The following is a 21,393-nucleotide window of genomic DNA, read 5'->3' as shown; positions in this document are numbered from 1 at the left end:
TTTGCTCAATTTTTCAGAATCAGGTTTGCCTCTCACATAGGTAGGTATTCTCAAGATTCACAAATCAACCCTATTTATGTATGGGTTGCGCCCTCTACTCGCTTCCCTGCGAGTAAATACTGAAAACCACCCCTACATAAAACTGCTACCCTGACTGTTTCATCAACCCTCTTTACGACTCGTAGTATATTGATTTTTTTGTTATCATCTGTTATTTCTCAGCTGGCCGGCAACATCTAGGCGCCGACATTGAAACATTTGGCGTCTTTCTAATGTGAATTTACAGCGAGAGGAAAACTTTCATATTAGAGAGTGTGAAGGAATTTTCATAATTTCAACATTCAAATATCATGTGTTTTGCGGTACTTCGTTCCTGGTAACAAATTCTTGAGTTTTCGATAGGTACAAATTGATATCAGGTAAATGTCACCGTTGATGTGGATTTGTGAATTTTCAGTTTCAACGATTTTTACATTGATTAGTTAAAAGTAATATTTTTAAACTTATTTGGAAGGAACCTGTCAAAAAATAGTTTCATCCAATTCTCTGCTTGAAAATGTGTGTTTGAAATATGAATTTCAAGATCTCAAAGGTGAACTTCTTTTAATACCTTGTTAGCAATAACTATTATTTCAATACATAGGTACCTATTAATTGAATATTATTTTTCATTTTGATTTCAGTAATACCTATTTATGCCTGAGAGGCTGGATATATCTATCGGCAACTAAAAACAAGATGAATTTCGAAAAGTTTAAATTGTTAATGTGGAAGAATTACCATTTGCGGCGGCACCACTGGCTCGTAACGTTGATTGAATTCGCTTTACCGATCTTAATCGCTTACGCTATGATGTCAATGACAAGAGAATTTACTAAATCGTTCAACACCGCCCAACAGCCTGAAAACATCCACAGCCCTATTTCCTATTCGAAAAAAACCTCCTCAATAGGTCTCAATACCTTGGGTGTTGAATTGTATTATGCTCCTAGTGTTCCTGTAATTGATCAGTTTATGAAGCAGATGGAAGACGATGTCCGTAAGTACCTACCTATTTACACTTTCAGTTTTTCAATATAAAATATTACCTAATTGTAAATGTGATTATCTAAGAATTTGTCATCTTGTCACTTGTCAGATAAATGTACACGTGTCGTTTGTGTAGGACTGTAGGTATTCTTAAAAATACACTATAATTTGTTGGTAATGTATAATTTTAAGAAATAGTACTTGGGTATAATTTGATCTGATCTCTGATTACTACTTACATTCAAGTCCAAAAAGTTACGAAACTTTAATGGGACACCTACCTATACCCTCCCTCTAAACTTTTGAGTACCTACACAGTTTAAATTTCCTGTCCATGTTGATTTTATGCTTTATGTATCCAAATTCCAAAAAAAGATCTATCATCTAGCCTCCTTCATAAGGACCTCAGAAGATGTCCTTTATCAAAAATAAATTGTGCAGTAATTTGTGAAGCCCTTGCCCCAGCTGAGTTTTTGGACTTTCTTATAGATAGCGTTATTTTGGAAAAAATTTCCAATTTTTGTAAAAATGAAAGTAATTTTTGGTAAATTACCGGTCATTTTTTGGTAAATTACTGGTAACTTTTTAGTAATTACTGGTCATTTTTTGGTAAATTACTGGTCATTTTTCGGTAAATTACTGGTAATTTTTTGGTGAATTACTGCCTACTGGTAATTTTTTAGTAAATTACTGGTATTTTTTTTTTAGTTAATTTTTGGCGAATTACTAGCAATTTTAGCAGATGATATGGTCTGATGTACCATTTGTTGGGTATTGGGGAGTACTAGGTCAAATCCAACATTTTATTTCATTTTATAACGATCACTATTTTAAACTTTCTTTAATGTAATTTTTACACGACTTGATTTTTTCATTTTTCTGCTTTCCCTCCTCCCCTTTTTTTTCTCCGGCAATTTTTTGCGTTCATGATTAATTATCGATAGCTGATTTTGTTAATTTTGCATTGTTTGTTTACATTAAGAATCAATGAAAGGATTGGCGAACGAAGCTGAGTTGGAAACTACTATGCGTGATAAATCTAGATGGGATGTATTCGGAATTTTTTTCCAAGATATCACCTCGAATGAATCACTACCCGATGGATTAAGCTACGTTATAAGAAATAATGATGAATGGAATACAAGGTCATTTTATCCTCAGATAGAAACGTCTTCTGGACAGTACTTTGATCGTAAGTATTTTTCTATGTTCAAAAGTACCTACCTAGGTTATGTAGTTTAAAACCAAATCTACATACGTGATTTTGTGAAATAATCGAATAATTTCAATGTTTCAGCATATTTTTTCAATAGATTCTGCGCTGTTCAATTGTTAATAAATGATTATTTCGTTAAAATGAAAACAAACCAAAGTGATCCATTTAAGGTATACCTACCTGTACTTATCTGCCTGATAAATTATATACTGCAAATTATTTCGTGTGTGACATGGCTGATTTGCATTTTTTTTTTACCTTGTACAGCAGGTAGAATTTGAGCGGTTTCCGTATCCGCCGTATACGTCAGATAATAGTCCAAGATCTTGGGTGTCTTTAGGAGTTGGTTTTATTGTCGTTTTTGTCATACTGATTACATCGATTCCCTTAATCAGAGATATTATTGAAGAAAAAGACAGCGGTGTTAAGGTAAAGTGTCAAATACACTTCAGAGTACCTATTCGTTGCTCTACGAGTCTCAGCCCAGCAGAAAATGAGATCTGATCAGGTCAAGGTTTTGATCAGATTAAATTTGCTCAAATCTTAGGTATACTCGTATGATCCAATAGTGGATACCTCAATCTGATTGGATCTGACCAGATCTGATTGATCAAACCAGATACGGCCGGATCACTCAAACCCCATAGAGGAAACCTGATGACTGATTGAATCTGACCAGATCGCATTTTTCCCTGGAGAATAAGAGCCCAATTATAGGTAAAGGTACATATTTTTACCTACTCTGTTTTAAATGTTTATTCAGGAATTGATGAAAATAGCCGGACTCGACGAATGGCTGATGTGGTTAGGCTGGTTTGTTCACGCCTTGATAGTCAGTTTAATTTCTCTGACGATACTAACCTTCATATTAACGTATCCATTTGAAGGATCTGGATCAGAAGCTCTACACTTTGTGCAATTTACCGTCTTGTGGTCAATTTTAATTCTTTACTGCGTAGCGAATATTTCATTCTGCTTTATGTTTTCTGCTATTTTTCAGAAAAGTTTGTACACTTACCTACTCGTATTAGCAAATGAGTGAATGTTGATAGAACAAGAGTGTTAATAAGATCATGATTTTTTTTTTTTTTACAGCCTCCTCAGCTTCGTCAATATTTACGCTTTGTTTCTTGGGTCTGCTGACTGGAATTAATTGGATGATGAACAATGTTGCCGATAATCCAGCATTAAGATTGATAACTTTCACTCCTGTGGGTGCGTTTATTTTGGCGTTTTCCAGGATACGTTACTACGAGATGCATGGTGTTGAATTCACCTGGTCATCTGTCTTTGTATCTGAAAATGATCAGAATTCGGTTTCGTTGTTGTTTTGCTTGTTCATGTTGGTGGTTGACACCTGTCTGTATTGCTTCTTGGCGTATTATATAAACGCCATTAATCCTGGAAAATTTGGAGCACGTAAATCACCTTTTTTCATTTTCAAGGTATCTACTTACTGGATACTTAATTTGAAAATTGATTTGGGAAGGAATTATTACATCCAAGTATTCTATAATGGTTTTCCTATTTCAGGGTTTATTTTCGTATTTCTCCAAAAACGACAATCAACCGTTGCAGAATTTAACTGATTCTGATAGCAAGTTTTTCGAACCGCCTCCGCAGAATGCAGAATCTACGATACAAATCAAAAATTTGCATAAAAATTACGGAAAGGTATACGCGGTTAGAGGAGTCAATATGAATATTTATCAAGGTGAAATGACTGCTCTGCTGGGACATAATGGCGCCGGAAAAACAACTACTATGTCGATAATGACTGGTAAAACGATTTGATCATTGATGTGATGATGTAGCTAGTAAGTACCTACTCGATTGTAAATGGATCGAATATTACACCGACCATTTGTTTGTAGGATTGAGTTCTCCCAGTGCTGGATCGATACGTTTTAGAGGCATGGATATATTCGAGAATATGGATAAATTCAGACAAAATTTAGGAATGTGCCCTCAAGAAAATCGAACGTTGCCTTATTTAACGGTTTTACAGCATTTGTTATTTTTTGGACGAGTAAGCTTTAAAAACCTACTGAATATTTTGGTCGTTCTTTCCTTCATTTATTACCTACGTATCAACTAATGCTGGCTGTGGTGAAGTTGAAAGGTATTTCACAAGAGGATGCACTAGCTGAAGCAAATGAATATTTGACGATGATGGAAATGCAGTCGAAGAAGAATTGCTTGGCTAGACAATTATCAGGTGGAATGATGAGAAAATTGTGTCTATCTATCGCTTTGATGGGAAAAGCTGAAGTATGTACGAAACGAAGGGCACTTCGAGTACCTATTCGAATTGATAATTAACGTATTATTTTATTTTGTGATTTCGTTGCTGTCATAGGTTCTGATATTAGACGAACCGACGTCTGGGATGGATGTGCAATCGAGGAGAAAATTATGGGATTTATTGCTGGTTAGTATGTTACCTACCTATGTAAGTATGATTTTTCTACCAATCGTCAAAAAAGTGAATAGCTTGAGTTACATACATTTATTGGGGTACCTCCAAAACTCAAAGTTATTCTGACGTTATGAGACCAGACAGGACTCCAGACGGTCTTCAAAATCCAGACAGACAGGTCAATGACCTCAAGAGGAGAGATAATACTCCAGACGTCTTACAAAAGCCAGAAAGACAGGTAGGCCTATGACCTGAGAAGGCCAGACTGATGGTCAATAAGTGGCCTTCAAAACCCAGACAGACAGGTCAATAACCTTAAGAGGCCAGACAACTTTAAAAAGTCAGACACGCAGTTCAATGGCCGTAAGAGACCAGACCAGGTGCCAGACGGCATTTAAAAACCAGACAGACAGGTGGGTCAATGACCTTGAGAGGTCAACTTGTGGTTTATACAGAGTGGTCATTGACCTTGGTATGCCATACAGCCTTCAAGACCGGGTCGGACAGGTCAATGACCTTGACCTTGGTGGGCCAGACCAAACTACAAACGGTCTTAAAAAGCCAAATAGGCAGTTTAATGACCTTAAGATGCCAAACAACCTTAAAGAAACGGATATACAGTTCAATGACTTTAAGAGACCAAACCAGATGCCAAACTACATCTAAAAATTAGTCAGACAGGTGGGTCAATGACCTTAGAAGACCAGACTAGATGTCAAATGACCTTCAAAACCCAGACAGACAGGTCAATGACCTTAGGATGACAGACATCCTTCAAGACCTGGCCGGACAGGTCAATGACCTTGACCTTACAGGGCCAGACTAAACTGCAGACGGTCTTAAAAAGCCAAACAGGGAGGTCAATGAACTACTGTGCGTGATTTTCAGCACAAAATGAAGGTGTCTACCGAATTTTGTCAATATCCTTCCAACATTTTTTTTTGGAGGAAAAAATTGAAATTGAAAATTTAAATTAAGTAAAGTTGGTAAATAAAAATTTCTCTGATAGGATAGGTATTCATTTAAGAAACACCATCCTCAATAAAATGATTCCTTAGTGTGAAAAAAAATTGAGGAACGCAACTTCCATTTTTCGTTTCTTTTATGTAAATTATTGTTTTTTTTTTTCAATTGTAGGATTTACGAGGCCAACGTACAGTTATATTTACAACGCATTATATGGAAGAAGCGGACGCTTTGGGAGACCGTATTGCAATCATGAATCACGGTGTTATTGTTTGTCATGGAACCCCAATATTTTTGAAAAAAGCTTATGGTAAGTAGGTACTAAATATTTATCCCAATTTTCTTTACTTTAGTCATAACAATTCTCAGACTGAATTTTGTATGTTTCTCAGGTACCGGATACGAATTAACGATCACCAAAGACGGTGGAGATTCGGCTGCCATAGATAATGTGATTAAAGCTGCATTACCAGATGCGAGTCGAGAACTTGACACACCCACAGAAACCGTATATAAATTACCGTTAACTGAAACCAGTAAATTTCCGACACTTTTTAAAAATTTGGAAGCTGAAAAACTGCGATTGGGTATTCGAAATTTGGGAGTGGCTGCTACCACAATGGAACATGTATTTTTAAAGTAAGTTCCAAGCACCACCGGACTAAACTTTTTTTCTGTCTTTTCATACTCGTATTTTCTCAATTTTATGGCCCTATGAACCCCCCTCTCCCATTCTGGAAATTTCAATTGAGCAAATTTATTCAACTAGGTAGTGAGCAAAAGTGATTTTCGACGAATTTTGAAGTTAATTGTCCGACCGAAACGAGGAAAATAATTCAAAAATCATCGAAAATCACTTTTTAATAAGTTTTAACGTCAAAATTTTGTGCTTTTTGATGTTCTTGAATTAAATACCTATGAATTTGTGATTGAATATCTGTAACATTTATTTGATTGTGTTATATTCATATTACAGAGTTGGAGGCGTTTCTATTTATGATGCGGAATCAGCCAATCACAAGACAGTTACTGACTCCAATTCTGGAACGAGTAATGAGCCCATATTAGTGCTGATTTTTTTCTTTCGCAAACATTTTAGTTGCAATGTTTATACGAGTATTTCAATTTGTCTTTAGGTCATCTGAGGTATGTTAAAGGTGCGTCTTTGTATTTGCAACAAATTAAGGCCATATTTGCGAAGAAGTGTCTTTATACGTCACGTAATCTGTACACCATATTCAATCGAGTGAGTAAACCTTTAAATCGACAAGAATTTTCGGTTGTAATCTTTTGATTTTGCTATTTTTTTTTTATTACCTAGCTATTTACTCAATGACAAATATGTTGTAATTTCAATAATTGGTTCATTCCCAGCCTCTTATGTACTTACTCTTGGAAATTTAAATAAGGACCGAATTGAAAAAAAATTGAATAATATCTCGATAGGTTATTCCCAGCTTTTCAATTTTAACCCTTTTACTCACTAGATGTTTCGAAATAAATTACGGACCATCAAATAAAAATTACAAAACAAAATTGACCGAAATAAAGATAATACGTAGTCTCCATTTTTGGTTCAAGTCGTTAAAAAGTAAGTCATGGGGATGCACTTGCGTATTTACGGCAAACTGGTTATGCAATTTTATTAACATATGTGAAATACAACGATTTGTGTGTTATAAAGATTTGAAGGTGCAAGAATACATAATATCGTTCTGCTAGTTTGACTAACATGAGCATAATTTCGGATTTTTATCCAAAATTATAGTTTTTCTGCATCACAAGCCAAAATTTCAGGTGCTTAAGTGCACTTCTCGATTTTTGATAGATTATTGAAAATTATTGGGATAAAAATGAGGGGAAAAAATCAAAATTTCTCCAAATCGACCTAGAAAGCTGAAATTTGAGACAAATTTCACTTTTTAACATTTGAAAAAAAGTATCGTTTCTTGTTAGAAATTTCCAGTTCTTTCAAAAAATTTCAAAAAGTTAAATTTTTTCAAAAAATACTCATCAGCACGAGTAGAAAAAGTTTTGCTTTCTTGCCTAAAATTGCTAAGAAGCCCTACCTTTTGCTGAAATTATTGTCGGAGTTTCGTTTTCTTTCAAAAATAGCAAAGTCTCGCCTTTTGCACAAATTGTCAAAAATTTTATTTTTTCGCCAAAAATTGTGTTGTTTTTTGAATTCAAAAACTCTCAATCGTTTACAAAAATAATTGTTCTAATGCATCGTTTTTTCGCCACAAAAAGCTAAAAAACCCTTTCTTTTGCTAAAATTTTCAAGTCTCCCTTGTCTGCCCAAAATTGCGAAAAAATTGTGTTTTTTTTTCAAAAAGTTGCAAAATATTTTCATGTAGTTTGTAAAAAAGTACATTCTTGGCAATAATTTCCAAAAAATCCTACTTTTTGCTAAAATTGTACACGTTTCTTATCGAGTTTCGCATTAAAAATAGGTTTTGCCCATGTTTTGTCACTTTCGGTTACTTTTTCGAGCTTTTTGGGTTATCGAAATGACTTTTTTTTCTTTTTTTGAAGAAAATGAACACGAGCCTTGGAATTTCAAAAAGTTACCTATTGATTAAATTTTTAAAATGTTGAGATCATAAAAACCTATAATTTTTTTTTTAAATTAAAGACGTTCTGTTTTTCGAATTATAAATTTTCCAAAGCTGTTGCCCTCACTTCGCTCGCGCCATTTAAGGTGCTCTTTCGAAGTTTTTGTCGGCAAAATGACATGTGTTATTTTCTTATGGAGTGGCAACAAACTAAGGGGTGGGGGAGAGTCCTCCAAAAAAAAAAATTGTCCCATCAAGTATAAATAAGGACCACCTCCCCCCCTCTCCACCTGTCCTAGAAGAACCTTGGAGGGCCAATGCTAGGCGATTTTCCTTTTTAATACCAAATACAACGTCGAGTAACCGAGATGTTAATATAATTGCATAACCAGTTTGCCGTAAATACAGGAGTTTCATTTTTATGTTTTTTATTTCTCATCAACTTATACTAAAAATAAAAGTCTGATAATCTGATTTCGATTTTTTTTTCTTTATGAGTATTATTTATATTTCACCGAAATAACAATACACGTATAATTTAATCATTTTGAACATTTCTTTACGGTTTGTCGCAGATTATTCTACCATCGTTGGTCGGAATATTCGTATTGAGTGGTCGTAGTAAGATTGGAGATGAGCTTTCACCGGAACCAGCTTTAGATTTGTCAATGGATTCTTATCCTAGTTCAATAGTTGTGCTAAAGAATAACGTGCCTGATTCCAGTTTTGCCAAACACCTTCCAGGATATGTTGCCGAAGAAGGAGGTTTATTGGTGGACGCCCATATTTCTCCGATTGAAAAAGGTTTGGGAAATTCGATTCCTTCAATACGATACCTCTTAGCAGAATTAATTGATCGTTATTTTCACGTTGTTGTGTAGATTTACTGCAATATGGAAGCAATATTTTGAAATATAATAGAGATTATATATCAGCTTTTGAAGTGAATTCAACGGGAATAAAAGTATTAAGTAATCCTCCTTTGATACATTCGTTTCCAATTACCATCACTACGTATACGAACGTATTGCTTCGCAGTATCACGAATGACAGTCGCTTCCAAATTAACACAATTAATCATCCTGTACGACGATCAAGAGGTGTTGACAGCCATGTAAGCTTTACAACTAAAATTGCTCTAATAAGTACGTGAATTTTGAAACGATCCACCTAACGTAAAATACCTGTACTTATTTCATTTACAGAATAGTTGCGGAATCGATAACAAATTGGCCATTGTCTTCTACCTCACGTGGTTTATCGCAGTGCCATTTTACACGGTTGATTTAACCGCTTACTTCGCAGCATTTGTCAATATGGAACGAATTGACGGATTTCAACATGTTCAAACGATGTCGCATGTCTTTCCATTGGTGTATTGGTTCGCTACCCTGCTGTTCGATGTAGTGTTCTTTTTGTTTCTGACGTTACTTCGTGTAGGAATTTATAAAATTATAGATAATTCGTCTTTTCTTAGTCTGGATACGTCGCTCGGTTAGTATGAAGTATTTCGATTGAGAGATAAAAGTTTGCATAGAATAAGATTGTGACGAAGAATGTAAAATTTTACAGGTGTGTTCGCATTGATTATAATTCTTTACGGAATATCCGGATTACTTTTCATCTACGTGACCGGTTATTTATCCAGTTCCAAAGAAGGATCGTATACTTTACTTTTTATCTTCAACTCGATATGTACGCGTCGAATTATTATTGTTTATTTTTTTGGTTTCTACGTTCGTCGTTCTCCCTTATTTATGTACTTAAGTACTTAATATTGGTATCGATTTTCAGGCTGTATAATAGTATGGGTGATTTTCGCAATAAATGCCGAAAAAGCATATAAAGAATTTACTTTCTTTTATAGAATGTTATTCTACTTTACGAAAGGTGTAATTTACATCGTTCCGACGTTGAATTTCATGTTAATATTCATCAAGTTTATGATCATTTTCCAAATTAATGCTGAGTGTTCGTATTGTTCGAATGCTATTGCGAAAGAAAACTGTGAAAGTAGGTTGATTTTTGTTAAAATTTACTATAGGTAGGTAGGCAACATTTTGTTCTATAATTATGACGAGTTTGTTGTTATTGTTTTATTAGAGGCGCAGAAAATTAAATCGTACTTGGAGTTTGCATCGGACGAGAACGAAAACGGACTGCTGTTAGAATTGATATTTTTAATATTCGATATTGTTTTATACGCCACCCTACTGTCTGTCATCAATATTGGATACGTTCGTTATTGGTTCAGAGATTTGAGGAATCATTTGTTTGGAACTTTCTCTACTAACCCTGATAATGGCGACGACGACGTGAAAAAGGAATACGAAGAGGTGCAAAAATATAAGGAAGATATATCGGGTGAGTTTTGTTGAATTTTTTACAATTTGCAGGATTGTTGAAAACTGCTAAGGGTTATTTTTGAAAATTTTTGGCAGTTTTTGTAAAAACAAAAAAAAATCACACTAGGTATACTTACACCTTTGCATGTTTTTGAATTTCCAACACTTTGTTGTGTTCTCTATTCACTTTCGTAGATTTGTGTGCATGATGGTTAGAAATTCCCCAATGTGGAATTAATAGATTAGACAATTTTTTTTTTCAGTTTTTCTCAAATTATTTTAACGATTTGGAAAGATACTTATATTGTGTGAATACGAGTACCTACCTGAATCTTCAAAATTGCTCTTCTTTTTCATCATCGTTTGGAGGAAGTGAGGGGGGATGAAGATACCTACGTTGTGAATTGTGAATGTTGAAAAATAGTCCCAAAAAAGTTTTTATTTCTATTAACTTTAAAAATTGCCACTTTGCAGACTACGTTTTATTGACGAAACGCGAAAGGGACGCGATATATGGCAAATTATCGATGGAAATGAGCGAAAAAATTCCTTTACGAGGTATAAAAATATTAAAATTCCGATTAATTATCTGGAATATTATAAAATCTTAATTTTAGCTGTAGTTGGCAGCTTTGTGTGTACTGAAAAAGCTTTTTAAATGTAGGCATAACTCACCACACATGCTTATTATAGGTAAGTATGTAGCTCCTGCTAGCTTATGTATTGTGGTAGGTACCTAGTAAAACTTGAATATTAGTTATTGGATTTTGGTTCTTTTATCCTTAAAATGTGAAATTTTACTGAAAATATTGTTATGGTGCAATCTGCCTCCACCTGCTAGGTGATAGATCTTAGGGTAACCCTTTACGCGATGTGATTTATTGCTATTTAGCAAAGAGGGTACCAGTAACGTGGGAAAATATTATAATAATAGGGTGTGAACGAGACATTTCTATAGTCAAGGAGGCACGAGCTTCTGTCTATTGAAATGTATCTTCACTTGGTTTTTGCAATCGGCCGTGGCAAGATCCTCATCGAAGTATGTGGTCAAGGAGTAATTTGTATATGAAAATAGGTGTATGCCTAAGTAATATTATTTTCAGTTAACCCACTCCGCGTGTGTTTAAGATAATGTTTTGATTAAATCGTAATCGTTGCTATTAATTAATTAGTACATCAAGGTGATAATCCGACGATTATACTTTTTGCGGTCATGTCAAGATATTCCTAGGTATCTTGAATGATGCGTGCGATATGTGTGTCTCTTTGTAAAGCATCCCCCGACAGCCACTATTATTGGGGTAGGCTAAGGAAAAGAGGTGGAGAGATGGTCAGCAGTGTTGGGTAAGTGGGTGCTTACATGGTGGTGTCTCCACTGTATTAATTATAGCTTTATCATAATTAATAGATGACATCATTCGCCGTAAGGGATGGAGCAAGGGTTCTTCACTTACGCTTAAATTAACCTATTTTGCATACATAACTATTGTAAATTGCTTAGTTAGTAAGGTGTCAATTCCATGTATAATTGCCATGATTAGCCAGGAAGAGTACCGTCAAGCGGGGTCACTTTGATTTAAAAAAAAATGTTTTCTGTTCTGTGCGGTGTAGAAAGATGTTTTCGAAAAAATTGCACCACTCAGTGTGTAAAGAACGTCAAAACGCACCAAATGACCTTTTTGTTTTTTTTGTGCCTCAAAATTGCCCTCAAAGGCCATATCAAAGTCACCCACAAGATGGGGTCACTTTGATAGGGGTACTTTCTTTTTCAAAAAATGATTTCTCATCACCTTTAGACCTACCATACAAAATTTCATCCATTTTGGCCCACAGGAAGTCATCATATTATTGAAAAAGCGATAAAAGCCCCTGTATTTCCTCAATTTTTTATAAAATTCAATTTTTTAACAAAATTTTTAGATATTCAATAAAATACATTTGCGACCTATCAAAATGGAATGAAATTTCACACTGAATCCGAAAATGGCATTGTTTTTCACGTTAGTCTCAAAACTTAAATTTTTAGCCTAAAAAATGAAAGGCACCTCAACCTAGAAACTCAAAATTTTTGGAGATATTTCCCAAGGAGTGTAGCTTTACGATAGATTATCAGCCAATGTTCTATTACATATCTGAAAATACTATAACATCAACTTTTGTTGAGTGATGAAAAATCTTGAAAAATTACCACTTTTAAAAAACTCGATTAAAAGCAGGGACGAAAATAATTATTTACCAACTCAACACTGTTATCGTATCAATTCAACATCAGTGTAACCACTTCGCTCAAAAAAAAATGTAATTCGACGTTTTACTCGCTCTACAGATCAAAACGTGCAGAAAAATAAGCGTTATCAAAGTCACCCCACCTGACGGTACCTTAAGTACTGTCCTATTTGTCTGGATAGAACCAGGGCCCAGGCCGGTATACTGAAACTTGGCAATACCAATACCTGCTGTGGGCTGACTTTTTGATTTTTTCATAAGACGACACGTTGATATAAATCGCAATTACTCAGAAAATATCGTTTTTACATAAAAATTGCAGTAGACCTTATCTGCAGGAAATTAAAAAAGGGTTCTATTCATGCCATAATTTTTGAGCTTGGTATCATTTTTGAAAAAAATGTTGATTTTTGGCGTTGTGGGCTGACTTTTTGATTTCTGCATAAGATGTAATGTTGATGTTCATCCAGGGATGTTCCTTGACATGTCAAATAACTTTTTTGACATTACATGTCAAATAACTGTCAAATAACTATAAGTGTCAAATAATATGTAAAATTACATTTGAGAATGTAAAATAATTCAGCCAATCACAGACAAGGAAAATTCACTGATAACAACTGATAACTCAGTAATTTTTCAGCTTAAGAATGAATTATGAATGATTATGAGTCAAAATTCGTTTCAAAATGGAAAAATTTTAAATAAATTACCACCAGTAAGGCTGCAAAGAGTAACACTTTCATTTCATCTCATGAAATAACGTTTAAAACACAAAATCACAGTTGAGTCAATGAAAATTTATTCATTAATATCATTATTCGGATTTGTTTTCACAATCATTGCTCTCTCAACAGTACCCTTTGATCTCATCTCATTCCTTTTCACATTTATTTTCACAAAACTTTCAAATCTAATTATACTCAAATTTCAAATCAACGCAAATGAGTTAAATCAAACTCAGTTCAGTTCAACATCCAACATCAAAGAAACAGAAACTTCAATCAAAATCAAATAAGTACTTGTTAATTGGCTTGTGAGAATTCGATTTTGAGCATTTTTGTAGTTTTTTTACATTTTTTTAGTTATTTGACATGTGTCAAACAATTCGCATTATTTGACAATGTAAAATTACGTTATTTTACACAGTTATTTTACAGTAAAATAACTTGAGTTATTTGACGGAACATCCCTGTGTTCATCGCAGTAAGTCGAAAAATATCATTTTTATGGAAAAAGTGCAGTAAACCTTTTTTGTAGGGAATAAAAAATGCTATCTATTAGTTCAAAAATTTTTAGATTTGGTGTGATTTTTGCAAAAACAGCGTAGTTGCCAAATGGAAACGTTACATACTGGCCTGTATAGAACACATCAAGTGAATAAATAACATATCTCAATATATGTTATAAATAACGTGTATGTAGTGAATGTCTTGACAGAATAAACCCTTTGTACATAAATAGTACCTATTTAAATGTTGATTATTTATGTACTTGATGACTTAGAGATCATATTGATTACTCAAGAGAACTCCCCTATGAGCTAGCTAGGAGTCGAATAAATGTCCCCCCTTAGGTGATATTTGTAGTCCCTCGGTGGCGTAGCAGGTAGAGCCACGGACCTCCGTTCACGAGGTACCAGGTTCAAACCCAGCTACAGAGGCAAGCTTGTGCGTGTAATTAAAAAATCTTTTGTGCAATTATCAACATTACACGCCAAGTACCGTGGGACTACCAGTCTAGCCGAGCTAACAGATAATGCACGCCATCTGTTAGCAGAATCAAAAGGCTGAAACTGGTTCAAGCGTCTATAGAGGTCAACACTGAGGAGCTCAGGGTCTCTAAACTACCCGGCTAGCTCCAAGGTGCTTGTGTAGATGTCACTAGAAAGCAACGGGAAACTATTAGTGGAAACTCGAAACAACGTCGATTCCCTAGAATAATCGCAGTGGCAATAGGCATACGCCTCACCCTGTTAGGGTACCACAAAAATGCGATTTCCAATGTCCTGTAAAGAATAAGGAACCACGACGACGAGGTGATATTTATGAGAGAAACCATTAACATAGTAACGCGTAGTTTTACCTCATTCTGCCGATCACTATCATTTCTAAGATAAAACAATAATAATTAAATTGACGATATTCTGTTTTACTTAATAGAGAGAAATAAAGCTTCTTTGCTGGTGGATGGGTTACGTAAGAATTATATGAGTTGGTTCAAACCTCTTACCGCTGTTTCTGATGTGAATTTCATCGTCCAAGCCGGAGAATGTTTTGGTCTTTTAGGAGTGAACGGGGCTGGTAAATCCACAACGTTCAAAATATTGACAGCTGAAATTGTACCCACCTTGGGAGATGCGTCCATTGAAAATATTAAATTGAGTGCTAACAAGATGCAAGTAAGTATGCCAACAAATGATACAGTTTCCCTTGAAAATAATTTCATAGGTGGCCTTTGAAAACTGGCCCAAATTCGTCCTTCCAATTCTACCTAAGACTGCTAATTCTACATTTTCCATAGTATTTATCGATGGCCGGATATTGCCCTCAAACCAACTGCTTCATCGAAGAACTGACCGGAAGAGAAATGTTGTCCATGATTGCCACCATGAGAGGTGTTTTCCAAAATGAGATTAAACTTCTAGTTGATAAATGGATCAAAATTATAGGTACCTACTTAGACTGGAAAACTTCCTAATTTCTTGTCAAAAGCACATCATTCATTTCGGTTTTAAATTTCATTTCAGGGTTAGAAGAATTCCAGAACCGAAGATGTGGCACTTACAGTGGAGGCAATAAACGAAAATTATGTACAGCGATGTCATTAATTGGAGATCCCAGAGTAGTATTCTTGGACGAACCTACCAGCGGAGTAGACCCAGTTTCTAGACGTAATTTGTACGACGTAATGGCACAAAGTAAAGAAGCCGGACAAGCTGTTATTTTAACTTCTCATAGGTATTGTTTAATTTACTACGAACTTGAAGACAATTATTTCGATTATTTTCACGTAATTATATTCACTTATTTTATTTTCAGTATGGAGGAATGCGAAACATTGTGTGATCGATTAACGATAATGGTCTCTGGCGTTATGAAATGTATCGGAACTACTCAACATTTGAAGAAACAATACGCCCAAGGATTTTCAATTATGATAAAAATCAACGATAGTTCCGAATTCGACGAAGAAAAAGCTGCGTTGAAAAACACCATGTTGGAGACATTCACAGAGGAATATTGTATTTTGAAAGACGAGCATAGGGTGAGAGACGAGTTTATTTGAATTTTTGATCATTAAGTCCGAGTCAACTTACTTATGTTCTGTTAATTTTTCATTCTTATCTATTACAGGGGTTGCTTTATTATCAAATTAAAGACACATCTATACCTTGGTGGTCCTTGTTTGAAAAAATGGAAACTCTGAAGCAACGCTATGCTAGGTTGGTTGAAGATTACGTACTAACCGATACAACTTTGGAGGAAGTTTTCATCTCATTTGCGAAGAAAAACGCGGATACGAAATCTAAAAAATGATATTTTTAGCTGTAAATTTAAAAAGACTGTTTCAAACGATGGATGGAAATAATTATGATGCCGTCTTTATAGAGCTTTATTTTTATTTATAACGAGCTTCGTGTTTATGTAATCGAGCTTTTTATTTGTACAAAGTGTGTGTTTTTTTCTTTAAATAATCTTTTCTGTTTTACCAATCTACCCAAACTAGTCAGCTATTCGATTATTCCTATTTTGTAGATCCTAACTCACAATAATTTTATACTTACTTGCCTAGGCTTAATGTTTTATGATAATTGATGACTGAGGTTGAACTGTGATACTGTGTATGTACTCGAGGAATGAGTACGGAATTGTTCCTGCCAAAGTACCTATTTAATCTGCTTCAGGGTGGAAATTTTATTGCTGTTTTGGAAAGCAATAATAGTTTGTGTTCAAGATACGTAAATTTAAATTATACCTAATAGATTATATTTTATTTAATCAAACGTTTTTTATTTATAATACATAGGTACCTACTTACTTATTTCAATCACCTGGTTGATTAAATAAATTGTACGTAGGTACCTACTAAATGAAAGTTCCAACTACAGAAGGGAATCTGTTTCTTAGCATTTACTATGCATTTTCTTTTTTTCTTTTTTTTAAAAATTAAGTAAAGCTTCTTATTCATTTGTGTTTTGTATTAAATTATTCACGTATGAAAGAGCATCTTATTTTTATACTGAGAGTTTCCTCATAAGGAAGATCTCTCAACTGGCTGAACGCTAAACATTTTTTCGAACTGATCAACGCTGAATAAACAGAGAATGTAAAAATATTTGTACATACCTCATCAGCCAAATATTTCAGGTATTGAAGTGCTGTTATGGTGCAATCTGCCTCCACCTGCTTGGTGATTATTCTTAGGGCTACCTTTTACGCGATGTGATTTATCTTTATTGGGTAATAAAAGGTACCGAGTACGTGGGAAAGTATTCAAACATTAGGGTGTGAAAGACATCTGTCAATCGCCAAGGAGGCACGAGCTTCTGGCGATACGAGTGTCTCTTCACTTGGTTTTTGCAATCGGCCGTGGCAAGATCCTCGTCGAAGTATGTGGTCAGGGAGTAATCTGTATACGAAGACAGGCTTCGGCCTAAGTAGTATTATTTTTGTTATTTTACCCACCTCGCGTGTGGACTAGATTAAATTAAAGTCTAATCGTAATCGTCGTTTAATAATTACAATGGTATTAATCCGACGATTATACCTAATTTTGCGGTCTACTCGAGATGTACCTAGGCATTGAGAGGGATGCGTGTGATACGTGAGTCTCTTCGAAGTAAAGCAGCTACCGACAGCCACTATTATTGGGGTAGGCTAAGGGAAAGAGGTGGTGAGACGGTCAGCAGTGTTGGGTAAGTGGGTACTTACATGGTGGTGTCTCCACTATATTAATTATAATTATATCGTAATTAATAGATGAAGTCAATCGTCGTAAGGGATGGAGCAGAGATTCCTCACTTACGCATAATTCGACATATTTCGCTTACATGGTTGTTGTACATTGCGCAGCCAGTATGGTCTCAATTCCTTGTATAATTGGCATGAGTCACCTAGGAAAAGTACCTTAAGTACGATCCTATTTGTTTAGATAGAGCACATTCGTCGAAGTAATAACATATCTCAATATGTTATATATGTAGCCAATGTAGTGAATATCTTCTCAAAATAAACCTTGTGTACATAAATGGTATTTAAATGTTGATTATTTATGTACTTGATGACTTAGAAGTATAGTGATTACTCAATTAGACTCCCATCTGAGCTAGCTAGGAGTCGAATAAATGTCCCCCCTTAGGTGATATTTATGAGATGGACCATTAACCTAATCGTTATGAAACCTACTATCATCTGCTAATCCCTATCATTTCTAAGATAACAGTGCATTTTTCGATTTTTGGCGAATTCTTGAAAATCAAATTTGGGTCAAACGTAGAGAAAAAAATCAAAATTTCACCACTTTGCCCAAGAAAGCTGAAATTCAAATCGATTGAAAAATGGTCTCGGACCGTTTTGAGCAGTTCTGGGCCTTCCAGAAGATTTTTGAAAGTCGTAATTTCCATAAAATTTTAACAAATGATTTTTTTCTGATGATAAATTTACAAAAAATGATAAAATTGAAACTGAAACTCGAAATAGGCTATTGAAAAATGAAACTTTCATCCAGTTTTTTCAGCCCTGTAAAAGTATAAAGCCCTCCAAAGTTGAAAAAAAATATACTTGATAAAAAATTTACATTGGTTGGTATTTTTTGAAAATTTAATTTCATGGTTAAAATCCTTCAATTAAAAATAATACTTATTTTTCTAATAAGTAGATCATTAAACAATGACATTTTTCACGGAAATAACGTTGACATCTCGATTTCTTGTTCAAATTCTTATTTCTAAAAAGGTGCAGTCCAATCAACGATAGCTTTATTTTGCAAAATATAAGCTCCTTTCGGTTCGGTAATGTTTTCCGGAAGAAGAGCAGCATACAAAGAGGATACAGCACCTGATATAACATTGCATCAGATTGAATACCATCATGTTACATTGTTAGGAAAGATGAGCCATATTTAGTAGGTACCTTATAGCATTTATGACTTTCCCACTTGTTAGATATAATTAGACAAAAATGGCACAATACCTTCTTCAATAGTCAAATGTCCTATATGACTAGTCATATCAGTATTAACGTAACCAGGATGCACCGAATTCACAACAATATCCACACGTTCATCGTTAAGAAATTCTCTTTGTTGAATTCTCGCCAAAGCAGAAACACCTACTTTTGATACAGAATAAGCACTTGCTCCCCAATGTAGATCTACGTCTTTATCTTGTTCAGCCGACCTAGGAAAAGTAGGTAGGTAGAGAATTTGACAAATATTACCTATAAATTTTGGCTCACTGAACACTCTGATAGCCACTCTCACTCTCACCTCACAAAATCTAACATCAGCCAATCTAAATGATCAATGGTTAGATTGTCAGCGGATAATTTTTTCCTCAATGCTTCAGATGGTATTCTAAGCAAGTGTCCAAGTATGCTAGAAAGGTGCACGACTCTGGCATGTGGTCTGAGAATAGGAAACATTACATCGCAGACTTTTCTGGTACCGAAATAATTCACTCGAATTGTTTCTTTCGCCTGCGCAGCAAAAGGGTCAGTGGATGCAACCTAAATTCAAAAATTAGATTTATTATCCATAGACGCATTTCATTTTCAAGTATGTAGGTACCTAAATATCTTGACCAAGTGTTGTTTCAAAACAAACCCACTTTGAAAGCAATCGCAGCATTATTTATTAATACGTCTAATCCGCCGTATTTGTGGAAAATATAATTATTAAATTTGATAATGCTTTGGTCATCAGTGATGTCAAGTAGGTGAAATTTTGGATCGTAGCCCATCTGCATGAAAATAAAACAATTTGATGAACATTATAAGCTGTCCTCCTATCTATTCTTTCGTTTGAGAGTCATTCTTACATGATTTAGAGATGTTACTGCAGCTGATCCTCGCTTTTCATCTCGAGCTGTCAAGAATACGTTTCCAGAAAAGTTCTGACAAAGGCCTTCAAATATGGCATATCCTACACCTTTATTACCACCTGTAACCTGTGATTTGAACACATAACAGTAAGGTTGAATATGATTTTTCAAAATTGAAATAGGTGAACATGTACGTAAAATGTTATACGATGATAAGATGAATTGAAATTTTCCAAGTTAAAACTCTCACCACTGCAACTAATCAATAAAAATATTTCGTATACTTGAAGTCGTCTCTTATCTGAGAAATTTTGATTTTATAAAAATTGGTGCTTATCAAAATAATATCGAGAATTACGAATCAGATAGATTATTAATTACCTAAGTATCTGCGAATTTTCGGGAAATTTATTAGGGGAGAGACGCCAAATATGGAAGGCCATCTTTAAAATTGAGATTGCTCAGTCCCAAATCAACTTAAGGGCGATCTCAAACAACCAATGGGTAGCTGCAACCCTCTAGTTTCACCCCCTAAAAGCTCAGTTCTCAAAACCAAAAACTTTTCCCCCCACTCCCAATTTTGTAGAAAGTGTCATTTTCGGACTTTGAAAAAATGGTCTCCAAATATGGAATGTTTTTTTTTCAAAAAATATTGGTAAAAATGATGTGGTTAACCGAATGTATTCGACCTGAAATGCAATAATGAAGTAAAGCTATGTTCACTGTTGATATACCTAACATTTTAATCGATTTAAAACGTGAAATTATTTGACTGAAAGGAAAATTTTTTTTCTCAAAAATTTATGTATAAAATTACGTATTTAATCGAATTTATTCGACTTGAGACCTAAAATACGTCTAAGATGCATAATTACTAACGTTTTGAACATGTGTGATCGAAAGAATACTTAAAAAATAAGAAACACAACATATTCCATAATAGGCTACCCAAAGAATCTGAATAAAAAATGATCATAACTTTTTTATTTGCAGCTTTCGAGAAAAACTGATGAAATATTCTGAAAGTATCCACTTTTCACTTCTAGAACCTATCTTCATACAAATGTTTTCGCACAATTTTCTGCTAAAATTTTTGAATTCAAATTTTTTTAAGGAAAAAATTTTTTTTTATCAAATCACATTTTTGTCAATTAAACACAGATAACTTTACGGATCACCACCAAAACTTGTATAGCCTGGTTATTTCACTAGCTTAATCAATTCTGACCATCGCCGGTAGATTTCGATGGTAAACATTCGAGATATTGTCGCATTCCATATTAGGCAACATTCCATATTTGGCGTCTCTCCCCTATCAATTTCAAGTTTCCACGTTTGTTTTTCAGCTATACCTAGTATGTAGTGGTGAGGTATTTATGATATTGGATTTTATGAAAAAATAATTCCATGTTTTTTTATACCTACCTATTTTCATCAAGTTTTTCAATTCCAAATCTAGAAAAAATTGAACTCTGTAAAAAAAATTGAAAATTTTTCATTTCTGGTCGAAATTAGAATCTTTCTAAGTCTTTCTTTAAGAAAAAGCCTCCCGGCCGGTCCTTCAAACAATATTGTCTTCTTTATACGGAGACCTT

General features: G+C 34.5%; 2 protein-coding genes across 3 annotated transcripts; one reads left to right on the top strand and one right to left on the bottom strand.

Moving 5' to 3' along the window:
* The first annotated feature begins 245 nt into the window (after window positions 1–245).
* LOC135837471 (phospholipid-transporting ATPase ABCA1-like) lies at window positions 246–16,948 on the top strand. 2 transcript variants are annotated; one of them, XM_065352753.1, is made up of 28 exons: window positions 246–419; window positions 515–592; window positions 684–1,039; window positions 2,012–2,221; window positions 2,327–2,415; window positions 2,513–2,674; window positions 3,009–3,249; window positions 3,341–3,690; window positions 3,779–4,025; window positions 4,120–4,274; window positions 4,361–4,516; window positions 4,605–4,676; window positions 5,802–5,940; window positions 6,023–6,269; window positions 6,607–6,680; window positions 6,767–6,876; window positions 8,761–8,989; window positions 9,067–9,299; window positions 9,391–9,679; window positions 9,758–9,880; window positions 9,980–10,198; window positions 10,289–10,549; window positions 11,005–11,088; window positions 14,919–15,157; window positions 15,280–15,427; window positions 15,506–15,716; window positions 15,798–16,023; window positions 16,113–16,948. In XM_065352753.1, exons 3-28 carry the CDS (start codon window positions 739–741, stop codon window positions 16,293–16,295), a joined length of 4,998 nt encoding a protein of 1,665 aa, XP_065208825.1. In that variant the 5' UTR covers window positions 246–419; window positions 515–592; window positions 684–738; the 3' UTR covers window positions 16,296–16,948. The 2 variants fall into 2 exon arrangements, with proteins under 2 accessions (XP_065208825.1, XP_065208826.1); XM_065352754.1 differs by lacking the exon at window positions 11,005–11,088.
* Window positions 16,949–18,566: 1,618 nt separating this feature from the next.
* Window positions 18,567–21,348, bottom strand: LOC135837470 (carbonyl reductase [NADPH] 3-like). Its single transcript, XM_065352751.1, has 5 exons — window positions 19,796–21,348; window positions 19,586–19,717; window positions 19,246–19,484; window positions 18,951–19,156; window positions 18,567–18,815 (listed from the first exon to the last, which is right to left on the bottom strand). The coding sequence occupies exons 2-5, from the start codon at window positions 19,715–19,717 to the stop codon at window positions 18,706–18,708; spliced, it is 687 nt and encodes a 228-aa protein (XP_065208823.1). The 5' UTR covers window positions 19,796–21,348; the 3' UTR covers window positions 18,567–18,705.
* Between the last annotated feature and the right edge of the window lie 45 nt (window positions 21,349–21,393).

This window comes from Planococcus citri, chromosome 2, assembly GCF_950023065.1.
Source record: "Planococcus citri chromosome 2, ihPlaCitr1.1, whole genome shotgun sequence".
Lineage (NCBI taxonomy): Eukaryota > Metazoa > Arthropoda > Insecta > Hemiptera > Pseudococcidae > Planococcus > Planococcus citri.
Note: the sequence above shows the minus strand (reverse complement) of the source record. Positions and strands in the feature narration are given on the sequence as shown.